The following is a 12,783-nucleotide window of genomic DNA, read 5'->3' as shown; positions in this document are numbered from 1 at the left end:
TCCCCTCGAAATGCGATCATTAGCATCGCTCTGGGACTCGGGATTCCGCGTATATCCATTTCCTTGATCGTAAGGTGGAGTTAATGGATCTGGTGAGTCTATCACCGTGATCCTCTGGTATGTCATATCGCAGTTGTCACTTGGGGGAGTTTTTAGGTTATCCTGAATTTCACCATTCCACGGATGGATGAACTTACCACTTTGTCTCTTCGTCTTCCTTGCCTTGGCTTGGAGTTCCACAGCCAGGACAGGAGGATTTTGCCCCGACATTGCCAAATATCATACTCATGTTCACTACTTGCCCAGGACGGAAGCATTTTTCCCACTTCTGTATGAGATTGATGTCACGATTTGCATGCACATCGGTGACGGCGAATTGATGCCTGTCAACTTTCCGGGCTCCGTTGCTGTTGAATCTCTGCTTCAAAGCGAACAAAAATACCTAAGACTCGTTTAGCAAGAGTGATTGACCTATGAGAATATACGCAGACCTCCATGGAAGTGATAAATTCGAGATAGAATGGAGCTGGTGCCCCCTTGGCGTACCATAAATAAACAGGCTATTGGCGGAGAACTTGAGGAGGTATTGCATATCGTAATCGCGAGAGCGATTGAGCTTGGGTATTACTATATCTGGAAGTCAGCTTGCCGGGATAAATAAAAGACTCAACCGTCAGATCATGGTTCCTAACACCGTGTCTATCACAAAAAGCGACGCATGTCTTGTTGTTGCTGGCTCATAGCTCTGCTTCGAAGTTAGCATTCGCCGAAGTGATTAGCAGTGAAAAAGCTTTACTCCGCCAACTCGGATACGAAGGATTTGAGGGCATCATGAATTCCAGTGGTAGATGCACTGTCTGCACTCTGCGGTGTTGCTTCTGCTTGCTGCCTGGGGTCAGTCAAAGGCTGCTGTAGCGCAGCACCACAAGCTACTTACTGACAATGCTGGTATGATGTGAAGAAGCTCTCGCGCATAGGCGGCAGCGGCAGCTGCAGCGTAGCCCTGCCATATGTCATTCTTATGGGTATCTGAATAGTCACAAATTCCCCGAATAACCAAACATGGGAATGCATTCAAAAGACCTGCAGCCTCCATTTCAAAGCACAAGACTTTTTCGGTCTCAGCCAACTGGTCGCGGACTGTAGCATCTTTCATCAACTTATCCGCGGAAGCAATTAGCCCATAGTGCACCATTGGCTCATTCTCCGGAGATTCACGTTGAGGTCGAGGTACCTGATGGCCAAGGTCACCATCGCAGAGCCCTAGGCATGGCTTATTTGCGATGGAATGCACGAAGTTGGACACATACAAAATGTCCGTCGTTGGGGGAGGGCGTTCATACTTCTGTTTGAGCCTGTGGTTACTTGTAAAGGTTGAATTAATGCTTTCAGAAAGATTATGCCCTCGTCGCTCGTGAACAGAGCTCAGATGTTGGACAGCCGTCAGAAGACTGAATGGCGGTGTATTGAGCACTCCAGTCCGCTGAAACTCCTTGTTTTGCATGGCTACACCGAAATCGTAGTGTACAACTCCACCAGATTTACCAGTTGGGCAACTGACCACGACATCTCCCAGTCGGACATCATTCTCTTCCGAAGGTGCTCCGCCGCCAATTCCGACCATGAGCAAATACCTGAGCGGAAAGCTACGGCACATGTCCTTTGCTACTGCGGTGGCTGGAGAGAGTCCATAGCTGCCCTTTGGAAGACAGGCTAAGACCACATTGTGATCACCTATACGGCCAAAAGAGTATGTATTGCTGTCGGAACATAGGCGAGGTTGAGGAGGGCTGTGATACTCCACGTCCAAGAGCTCACAGGCAATAACATACTCTGTTTGGACAGCTGATATCCAGCCCACCTGATAAGAGCGTGGATCAAAAGGGCTGGCTGTCATTTTGCGCTGAAGGCGTTGATGGATGTTAGTTTCGTACCCAGAACAAGGTGCAGCGGGTACATAGCGACGACATCCTGTTGAGTTTATACGACATCCGATGATCAGGGGTCGAATCGTGTTCGGGGGGTGGTAACTTGACTGAGCCTTCAGCAGAAGATCAGATCCGCCTCATCTTCTAGCACTCACACGAAAAAGGGCAGGCGCGATCTAAAGTTTGATATCTGAGAGTTAAGCTCCATACATCTCTCGACAGATTTGATGAAGCCCTTTGATCAGATTGCCGATGTTCGACGAGAAGTTCAGATACGAACATTGGGCATGACTTGGCACCCTCAGCCCGAGGAGGAGGATGCATTCCTTAGTGCCAGGCTAATGAGCTAAGCCGCCACCAAACACTCTAAAATAAGAACCCTTGCCGCTTCAACAGCCTTTTGACATTTTCTCGCCGCCTTAATCTACTGCAGTTAGTATTGGCAGCTGCACCTGCATGTCACACGTGCCGTGCCACTGCCACTGCCACTCCACTACCGTATCACCGGCATCGTCATTCTTCAACTACGGAGGAGTCAAGCCAAACTGCGTTGACTCGGTCTCTCCACTCTATTTCCCTCCCACTTCAACTTGGTCACAAGTCAACTGCTCATCATGAAATGAATGCCGATGCGCTGCACCCACCTCTGCCTCTTCCTGCAACGCCGCATTTCAAGAGCCCTTCCTCTGTAGGCCGGAATCTCTTTCTGCTCCGGTCTGTTCCCAGGGCGATATGAAGCTGCTCATAGCATGGAACACGAGGTTAACTATGACTTCGACCACGAAGATCACTTCTGGCAAGGTAAATTTGGTTCAAGTTCATTGCGATATACGTTGGCAAGACATCCGGCTAATGCATCTGTCCCTCTAATTCAGCGCTGGACGACATCATTGCCCGCGAATGCCAAAACCATACCTTTATCGACGATTCGTTGCGCTCCTACTTAGCCATAATCAGCTCTTGTCGTGGTAAGCCTAGAGTATACTTTAAGAGGGGAGAAGAACATATTGGAGACTAATACACCACTCGCCAGAGCGCTTTCTTCCCAGCGACCATGATCTTGGTCGATGCGCATTTAAGCTGCAAGACTCGCCGCTCTTCAATACACATTCTGACTATATCCGGCGCCAATTCGTTCAGTGCTTGATAGAGGTATGTGAATTGGTCGTTATGCTCCTCCGGCACTAACTAGTCGTGTAGGATGACGAGCCCGATGTCATCCTCATATCGACCATCTTTCTGCTTACCGATGCACAAAGTCACGATCAGACATATGAGTTGTTGAATGACCAAGGCGCATTTCCTAGATTGGTGGACCTCATATTAAGTCCCCGACAGCATGGGCACGAAGGAATACACCGACTCCTCATGGAGTTACTTTATGAAATGTCGCGCATTCAAAAGATCAAGTTCACTGATCTCGGTACGTCGGCTACCTGTATCGATTCTACCCACCTCGTTAGACTGACTATCCGTCTAAAAACTAGCCCATATTGGTGACGACTTCATTAAAATGCTGTTCGAAATCATAGAACAAGTTTCTGACGATGTCAACGATCCTTATCATTATCCGACCATCCGTGTCTTAGTAAGCCTCTGACGCCCTAACTAAGGAGGTCGCTTCTAACGCCTTCTCCAGTTGGTCCTGAATGAACAGTTCATGGTCGCTGCACATGATCCTTCCAATACTCAGAAAGCTGTCCCATTGACCAACAAGGTCATCAAAGTGCTCTCTTCACACGGCAGTGCATACAAAACGTTTGGGGAGAATATCATTCTTCTTTTAAATCGAGAGGGTAGTGCTACTCCTTTTACTCCCAAGTCACACGGTCCGCATACTGATCAACTGTAGACGAAACATCGTTACAACTCCTAACCTTGAAGTTACTATATTTACTTTTCACCACTCCTCCAACTTATGAGTACTTCTACACCAACGATCTTCATGTGTTGGTTGACATTCTTGTCCGCAATCTTTTGGATCTACCCGAGGAGGCTTCCTCTCTGCGGCACACCTACTTGCGCGTCCTATATCCCCTGCTCGAACACACTCAGCTACAATACCCTCCGCATTATAAACGAGACGCCATTCGAAAGCTTCTACTTGTATTGGGTGGAGGCCATCTTGCCGACGCACCGTGGGGTCACTTTGAAGCCGTCGATGAGACGACAAAACGCTTGGTAAAGCGATGCGAAGGGGTCAGTTGGCTGATCGATCCCGAAATCGATCCACCTGAGCGTGTAGATTCCCCTACCCCCGAGACAGATTCAAACCCGGCATCTCCAATCTCACCCGTGAGATCAATTCCTCCAGCACTACCAGCCCCTCGGAAACTAAAAAAGCGCAACTCCTCAAAAGGTTCGACCCTTACAATTGGACAGTATCTAACACCGCAGTTAGAAGGTGCCCGACATTCCAGTCTCAGCATGATGGAGGTTGCTGCCCAAAGGGAAAAACCAGGAGTAATCACTCCCAGTCGAAATCCGAGTCTCAGGCACAATCTCCGCGCAGCAATTATGCACAATAAAAAGGAACGGCCGCCACCACCACAAGCTAGACGCTCCGGTTGGAGTAGGCCGAAAACGCAAGTTAGTTTGAACGAGTCGGAGGCTGCAAGTGTTCGAGCTTCAAATATGGATCTGAAGAACGATGCCACAGATCAACCTCCAATTGCTGAGGAAAATACACATTCCCATGGCGATCTCGTAAAGGGAGCAGAGCAACAGGCCAAACAAAATCCATCTTCCATTTCCCACATAGAATCTCCGGCGCTCTCTGTCAGTCATCATCAACATCACATGCCACATTTTAGGAAGCCGCCACCGATGCCTAAAGCTCGTCGATGGCGTGGTAGGAGGGGAAAGGATGAGGACGAAGGCGGCAGCGCCAGTACTCCTAGAGAACCTGGAAGATTCAACCCCAAATTACCCTCAATTGTTACAACTACATCCTCTGGACAACAAGCTCCTGCTCAATCCCCCTTTTCACCCCTGGAAAAAACTCTCTCCCCACCAGACCCAGGTTCAGCCGACACAAATCCAGAAAAGGCGAGTGTAAGTCAGGCTTTGGAAAAGGCACAAGCTATTGCACTTGAAAACATCACAGAAACCATGGAACAAGTTAATCTTGCTGTGGAGGCTGTAGTAGGACAAAAGAATACCACAAAAGAGGATGGCAAGGGAATTATTGATGGTGATCAAAACGAAAGATCTTCTACAGAGACGAATTCTCCATTGGGAGAAGAGTCAGGCCAATTCCACGATGCCCTTCTCACACAACCTGAGTTAGGGTCGCAATCGCAAACCCTCCCACCCCCACCGCCTCGACCACCAATGTCCCGCCGGCACACCGAGACGAAAGAAGTCGTCAGTGATGCTCCAGAAGTGGTGATCCCTGAACCACAACCTCAACCTCGACTTGTTCTCACACCACCGGGTCAGGAGCCCTCTCGCGGCGTCCCCGGTCCGCAGATCGAATTGGAACGAAGTCCCTTTTTGACCGATGAGGAAGAAGCTGAGAGTGATTAATGAAGAGCAAGTTGTTCGTCAGGAGAGTCACAGTCATACTGTGGGATGTCTTATTACCCTGTGTGCAGGAAATGGGAAGCCATGCCACCCCAGCAACTTCTCAAGTCGAGGTCTCTGAATAGCCAGCTCTTTACGAAGACACGAATGCCCTCGAGCACGCAGGTATATGGTTACGGAGCAAACATGAAGGTCATGTGCTGAGATCAGAGAACTGATTCGACACGAACATTACTGCGTCTATCGCGTGCTGACCACTGGGTTCCAATCTCGCATGAACGAGTAACGAGAGCAGCAGTCGGAAGACCAAAGCCAAAAAAATGCAATGCATTGCAACGATGGATGATGATCACTCAAGAAGGAACGATTTTAGTCTAGTTTAGAATGCGGAATGAAATGAGACGAGACGCGCGTAATCGCCCAACCATCCCATACCGGCTTTAGATCGTACAGTTCCCAACCTTGCGTCCGCTAGCCGATGCGCCTGGAAAGCCCTGTCCACTTCCGTCTACTACATACAGTGACGCGCTAGAATCGATGTGCGTAACATCGTAAAGATAGAGAAAGGAGCACAAGAGAAGTAGAGAAGGAGAGAAGGAGAGAGGAAAAGAGGAGGATTTCATAGGAATCTTTTGATTTGCATTGCTCGAAGGGTAATTGTCATCTGAATGGTCATATCTGTTCTTCGTTGTGTTCAGTCCAATCCAATCGAGCCAACCCAATGCGAGAAACAGTCTGTCTGATATCCCTCGTTGTCCCTATCGAAGGGAGACAACTCGGATGAAGAAAGACGACATTTGTGTGTGAAGGAAAAAAACGAACGAACGCCTGCGCTATGATGCCACTGTCTGCCCCTTAGCTCGCTTCCTGCGACTGTAAGCAGGGAGATGTTTCGGCATATGCCTAGTTTTCGAGTTATTGTACATGAGCATTCTCGGCATGCATACTGAGTTTATCACCACCTAGCCAGTAGTGAATTTTGATCCCAAAGTGCTCCAAATGCCAGGTGCCGTGCTTTGGTATCGCCGCACTCCTGAGACACTCTTGTAACCCACGGTTTCCGTGTTGTCTGCTAATGCTCAAGAAGTAGTGTCGCGCTGAGAGTGATATCCAGGGAGATGACAAAGAAGAATACCCAAAAGGTCGGGAGGTGGTTATACTCAGTCGTAGATACCGAAGAACTGCTCTACGCCTAAACCACCAGGCTGCTTGTAGAGTGCATCGTACGCCTGAAAGAGGAAAAGCCCATATCCGCTGCCAAAAACTTTGGCCTTGAGAGAACCGATCGCGTCTTGTTGATTCTGTCGAGAGGGTACAGCCTGGCCGTTGGTTGATCCTGCGTGTGGCCAACCGGATTCAGTAATCACAATAGGCTTTCCATTAGCGACTGCTTTCACCATGCCGATGGCAGTGTTAAGGACAAAGTCGCCTGCCCCAATAGCAACAGTGTTCGGGTCGAAGAAAGCATGGGCATTGACGGCACAATAATCTGAGGCGGCACAAAGTTGAGCATGGTTCGAATGAGCGATGAATGTATCCACGGTAACGACGTGACCTTTGTATCCGACTGCTGAGAGCAATTGACGTGCAATTCCAATGCCGTCAACAACTGCTTGAACCAGACCAGGGTTGCTATTAACGACTTCGTTACCAACAACGATAGTGTCAACCGCGCCCAGATTTCCTCCGAAAAGACTGATCAGTTTCCCAATGTCACCTGCAACATTACTGACAGTATTAATACCAGCGATCAGAGCCAAGCCCTGTGCACTAGCTGCTCCTGCAACATCGTCAAGAGGACAGCCGATGTCGTAAACACGAACTTTGGTGAAGCCTTGACTTTTCAAGAAGCCGAATTCCGAGTCCATGGTCGCTCTGGATTTGCATTTGGAACCATTGTCAATCAATTCGTAACAAATGCCGAGTCCACCCATATCTGAAAAGAATTTATTCTCGCCAGATGTTGATGGTGCACCATTACTAGCAGCCGCACTGGATTGCTGCGCTGCGGGTGGGGCACTAGAAGCGGGCGGAGCCAATTGAGTAGTTGAAACTGGTCGAGTGCCTTGTTGAGGGTTGAATTGCATAGCATCGCCTGCTGCTTGGTTGACAGGTGGTTGAGGTGTTGAGATGGAGACGGGTGTGCTGGAAGAAGCTGACGGGACTGGGAGAGACGGTGTTGCAGATTTCTGAGAAGGTGGTGGATTGGTGGTGGAAGCACTGGGTCGACCACCATGATAGTCGGTAGAGATAATAGTTCCGTACTGATCGACCCAGACGACGGCGTTCGAAGCTGTGACTGTCACCACGCTGACCACGGTGTTGGTTTGAGTGACTTGGGCACGCGCGGCATGAAGATGCTGATGTTGGTGATGATCTTGTGATGGTGAGTTCGCGGATCGACGCAGAAGCGCATTGAACCTACCATGAGGAATAGCTAATCCAGCCTGCACGCACAAGGCGACAAGGCTGAGACAGATCGCCTTCATGGTCGTAGGAGTGGGTGTATGATTGTGATAGAAAGAACAACGACTGTGTGAGGACCTATATTCGAAGAAAGGTCTGATAAGAAGCGAGAGCTTTTTCACCGGCCGGCGGTCAGTCAAGAAAGGCAGAGAAAGTTCAAGTGGTGTGCACGAAAGCAGGGTTCAAGGGCAAGCAAAAGCACAGTGTCCAAGACATCAGCCCATACGGTCGACGGGGGGATGCAGATGTAAACGGCTTGGGTATAGTATATAGCAGGACAAAGAGATTGCGAGTGGATGCGGAAGGGGTCCATGCGCGGTGGTTGTAGGCTTGAGTAGCGGCACTGCCTCTTTGTTGACATGGAGACAGACGACAAAGCACAGACAACAGGATGGAAGATCTCGAACCCGCTTCCAGAGAAACGAAGAAATGAAAGACAGATTGTCTGTCCACAGTCTCTGCAGTCTCTCGAGTCCTGCTGCGCGCAGGCCGCCACGGTACCCGCAAACGGAGAACTCGGGGAAGAGTGAAGACACACGGAATGAACACCAGCACTTACCTTTTGGAATATCCCGAGGCTGATTGATACCTAGGTGATCGTTTCGAACGATGAGGAATGGATAGGACAGAAGTGGAGGATATCCAGTGCAAGGAATGACAATGTTGTGGTCCTGCCAGTAAGGAATGTAGAGGTAAAGTAGGTTGGGTGAGTGGTTGGAATGCGCGAAGTCCAGTCGCGACAGGTTATATAGGGTGCGCTTCTCACGTGCAGTCGCGACGACCTTCACGCAACTCATGTCACCACATCTTGGCAGTCACGATCGTGAAGGTGTTGACTACTTACCTCAATCACAAGACTTCCAGGGTTCTTTGTCCTCTTATACAAGGTGATATTGCGAACAAGTGAGAGTCATCTACCAGTCTGGGGGTCTCCACGATTCGGATGACAACCTCCCCCAGGTAACCCTGTATACGGCAAGCATCACTCAGCCTGCCCTGTTCTTATCGTTGATAACGGGAACGGGTGGCAGTCACAGTGATATGTACCATCTCCTGTGCAATAGTGTCAACATGACCGTCAACGTCGTGGTCCCATCAAGACCACTGTCAGAAGATAACAGATTCACAGGGGTAAATGACCAAAGCACAAAGCATAAGGTCGTGTTGGGTATCCCAAGGACGAACTCCCTACCATGACGAGATGGTGACAGCATCTTGTCCAACCAATATCGTGTTCCCATTTTCTCACCGTCCACATAGCACCTGTGGTGCCGCATAGCTTCAGGCAGCGTAACAGAGGTTGGGTCTCATACCAAGAATACTAGAAGCTCAAGATACAGAGAATCTGATGAAGCACTCTCCTGTAGCAAAGACATAGAGGGATGGGAAATTGACTACGCAGATTCATCGTTAAGAAGGCGGAAGAACGACTTGACTGGCAGTTGACAGACAGCCTTCACAAGATAGGAGGTGTCGATAGCTTTCCGGGAGCGAGCTTGCAGCCGGAGGCGCTAACCCACGATAGGCTAGTGTATGGCAACCGGGTGGCTGACGTGGCTGAAGTGGCTGCATCGTGCGAGTTCATCCTAATCGATGTGGTACGAGGCTATGAGGCTACAATTCCATATAGCAGTCTCCGAATTCGTGATGAAGACTCATGTTCTGCAGCCCTCTATAGGGTGTCGTGCTTTACGAATCTCATTATCAAACCACCCGTGTCCTGCATCGTAAGCCTCGGTTTCATTTCTGTGCTTAAGTGATCATGATAATCCGTCAATCGCCTGGTATCCTGAAGTTCCAATCATGTATGCCGTAATCCCATCAATTGTCCTCGCCTACCCGCCTCTCTCACCGAAGTCTCGTGCCCACTCCTCGAACTCTTCCAGGCCTTTCTTGCTCACACTGGGTCGGATGCTTTCCAAGCTGGCTTCGAAATCGACCATGTGGATGGGTCGGATCTGATCCATAGGCGTAAAGAGCAGCGCCTCGCCCAGGTGCCTCAGGGGGCCCATTGCTGCATCTTTCGCCAATGCAGTGATATCTGATCCCGAGTACCCTGTTCATGGCAGTTAGCAATATGTTCTCAACGTTAATCCGTGCTCACGAACCTTCTGTCAGCTCCACTAGCCTCTCGATATCTTCACCACTCAATTCATGCTTCTGATGGCCAATGAGTGTCCGGATCTGGACCTCCCGTGTCTCCTTCTCGGGTAAGGGAATGTACTGTCTCCGCACGAAACGCCGTCGTGCAGCTTCGTCGATATCCCAAGGGCAATTTGTCGCGGCAAGTACCAAAACCCGGCTGGCATCACCCACCGTCGTGTCCTTGCCTGCTGCGGCTCTCTGAAGATCCGACCACTGAATCAAGAACTCGGTCTTACTGCGCCTGGACGCCTCGTGCTCGCTCGACCCACTTCGCGAACTCAGCAATGAGTCGATTTCATCCACGAAGATAATACTGGGTGCCAATGCCTTTGCCATGGCGAACAATGCTCGGACTAATTTCTCCGATTCACCATGCCATTTGCTCGTAAGACTGCTTGCGCTGATAGCGAAAAATGTGCTCTTGCTCTCGGTCGCCACCGCACGTGCGAGCATTGTCTTACCAGTTCCCGGTGGGCCAAACAATAACATTCCCCTCGCGGGTTCGCGCAGTCCCATAAACAGATCAGGCCTCAAGAATGGATACACAACTGCTTCCTTCAGTGCTTTCTTGGCGGCATCCAGACCTGCCACGTCTTCCCAGTGGACCTCATCGCCTTTGACCACGATCTCGTTCAGAATCTGCTTTGCAGAACCCTCATCCAAGCCCTTGGGTAGATTTTTGAGCACGTGTGCCATCTTCTTCTCTGACGAGGAGACTGAACCTTCATCTTCGAGAGACTCGGCATCTGTCGATGGTGGGGTAATCGTCTTTGCGCTTTCGGTCCGACCTGCTCGAGGCCGTCTTGGCTTGTTGATCGTAGATTTCGGAGGCTCTTCCTCACTCTCTGATAACTGCTCACGCCGACCGGGTGACCGACCTCGAATTTCCAGAGTGGCACCACTGTTCGCAACCGGTTTCCGCGTGATAGAAGGAGACAGCTTGTCGTCTCGTTGGTATGCTTTATCAAGTATGTTGTTTGCAATCGTCGGTGGGACTTTATGTTGGCGGGCAGGGTATTCTTTTCGATAGACGATGTCAGGTGCTTTGGGGATAGATGCGGGAGACCTCGGTCTCGTCCTGGACAGACCTGGGCCTGGCAGCAGTGCGTGAGCTGGTACTGGAGGTGGTCGTTCAGGTTCAGGATCAAAATCAATCAGATTCGGGACCGACGGCGCGAGTTGCGTCTCTCCCAGCTGGAGGCTCTCCATGGATTTCTGCATCGAAGACCTTGATGACGTTGCATATAAGTAATCTCGAGGGTTAGTCTGTGATGATTGCTCTAATGTAGGTGATGTGGGGTTAGGGTTAGATCGTCGGCGATCGCTAGGTCTTGAAGCGGCATCCTGGTCAATGCTGCGTCTAGCGGCGGTGGCACTGAGCCTTGCTTCTATCGATGGGTCTGATTCTGGTCGGGGATGACTTTGTGCACTCAGGCGAGGCTGCGATTCCCACGCCAGTCCGGCAGCCCTCATAGTATCAGGTAGCCTGTCTTTATTTGGAGCCGATCGATACTTCCTGAAGCCCTTCTTCTCCGGGCGAAGTGTGGTTCGCATTGTCTTCCTACCATGTTCTGGACTCGGACTTCTGGAGACTTTGGTCGCAGGTACGGGCAAGCTAGGCACTCTACTAGATGATGACTGGCTGCGGGAGTCGGACGTCGTGGCCTCTTTCTTCAGTGTCCTTTCGCTCGATCGACTGGTGAGGATTGAGGGTCGTGGAGGAAGTGCGGGAGTAGGAGCTGGAAGTTCCGACATCTGCATGGGTCTTACGGTCTCGTCTCCTAGCCATGATGACGCCGACGACCTTTCCGGAGTAGGTGTGACATCGTGCCCTCCTCTTGACTTCTCCAACCGTCTTCTGCCCGATTCCGACTTTCTGTCATCTGGAGAGTCTTTAACGATATCTTGACGGCTAAGCCTGAGGGCTTCAAAAAGGTCAACTCTTTCTTTGCATTGATTCTCCAGTTGACGAAGAGAATCGTACAGTGCCTTCTCGGTCTCGGACTTGGGTTGATAGTTGAAGGGCAGTTTGTAGGCTTTAAAGTAGGTGATGCCGTCCAAGGCAGATTTCCACGATCGGAGAGCCTCTGCTTCATTTGCCTATGGGCACGAGTTAAGTCAGCATTTCCGGTCTTCTCTGTGCGTAGATAGGCGATCAGAAGTGCCTACCTGACCCTCGAAGAAGACTGCGGTCGAGCAATGCAGATAAGATTCATCGTAGATCTTTTGCATCAAAGAAGAGGGCTTGTTCCGCATCATGATTGCAGTCGTTGGCTCGGAATGACACAATCATCTCATGAAGATGAGTAGTCAGTCAAAAGGACATTTCCTGGTTAATTCTGGCAGATCGAGAGAACTTGAAGTCTGAGCCTCATTCTGATGTGGATTGGAATAACTTGCGGACTCCAAGAGGCAGGACATTGACGAGTTGACCCGCACACAAGGGACAAGCACAAGTCACCAGTCTTCCAACTCCACCAACTTACGTCACATGAGCCCGACCAGCCCGTGACTCTTCTCCAGCCACAGTGATACAGGAGTACGCCGTGTACGCCATATACGATGTGCCTCAAACTTATTGAGGCTTCCGACGTTCAAGGTGGTATTCTGGGAGGATAGAAAGAATTCAGATAAACAACACAAAAGACATTCTGGTTCTTGACTATCCTTCCGGACACGTGTCCGGGCGGTCCTAGAAGTACAACCACAATCGACTAAG

At 50.1% G+C, this 12,783-nt stretch overlaps 4 protein-coding genes across 4 annotated transcripts; 1 reads left to right on the top strand and 3 right to left on the bottom strand.

Moving 5' to 3' along the window:
- Window positions 1–792: 792 nt before the first annotated feature.
- On the bottom strand, window positions 793–1,624 carry LTR84_007570 (uncharacterized protein; the record flags this gene model as incomplete). The annotated part of the gene is made up of 2 exons (XM_064851123.1): window positions 793–885; window positions 938–1,624. The coding sequence occupies 2 exons, from the start codon at window positions 1,622–1,624 to the stop codon at window positions 793–795; spliced, it is 780 nt and encodes a 259-aa protein (XP_064710126.1).
- Window positions 1,625–2,677: 1,053 nt separating this feature from the next.
- Window positions 2,678–5,456, top strand: LTR84_007569 (uncharacterized protein; the record flags this gene model as incomplete). Its single annotated transcript, XM_064851122.1, has 7 exons — window positions 2,678–2,729; window positions 2,804–2,896; window positions 2,962–3,080; window positions 3,129–3,351; window positions 3,416–3,516; window positions 3,568–3,724; window positions 3,781–5,456. The coding sequence occupies 7 exons, from the start codon at window positions 2,678–2,680 to the stop codon at window positions 5,454–5,456; spliced, it is 2,421 nt and encodes an 806-aa protein (XP_064710125.1).
- Window positions 5,457–6,613: 1,157 nt separating this feature from the next.
- On the bottom strand, window positions 6,614–7,942 carry LTR84_007568 (uncharacterized protein; the record flags this gene model as incomplete). Its single annotated transcript, XM_064851121.1, has 1 exon — window positions 6,614–7,942. One exon carries the CDS (start codon window positions 7,940–7,942, stop codon window positions 6,614–6,616), a length of 1,329 nt encoding a protein of 442 aa, XP_064710124.1.
- A 1,812-nt stretch (window positions 7,943–9,754) lies between these two features.
- LTR84_007567 (uncharacterized protein) lies at window positions 9,755–12,323 on the bottom strand (the record flags this gene model as incomplete). Its single annotated transcript, XM_064851120.1, has 3 exons — window positions 9,755–9,975; window positions 10,028–12,164; window positions 12,234–12,323. 3 exons carry the CDS (start codon window positions 12,321–12,323, stop codon window positions 9,755–9,757), a joined length of 2,448 nt encoding a protein of 815 aa, XP_064710123.1.
- Between the last annotated feature and the right edge of the window lie 460 nt (window positions 12,324–12,783).

Source organism: Exophiala bonariae, assembly GCF_035927105.1.
Source record: "Exophiala bonariae strain CCFEE 5792 chromosome Unknown scaffold_3, whole genome shotgun sequence".
Taxonomy (NCBI): domain Eukaryota; kingdom Fungi; phylum Ascomycota; class Eurotiomycetes; order Chaetothyriales; family Herpotrichiellaceae; genus Exophiala; species Exophiala bonariae.
The sequence above is the reverse complement of the archived record's forward strand: the minus strand, read 5'-3'. Positions and strand labels throughout refer to the sequence as shown.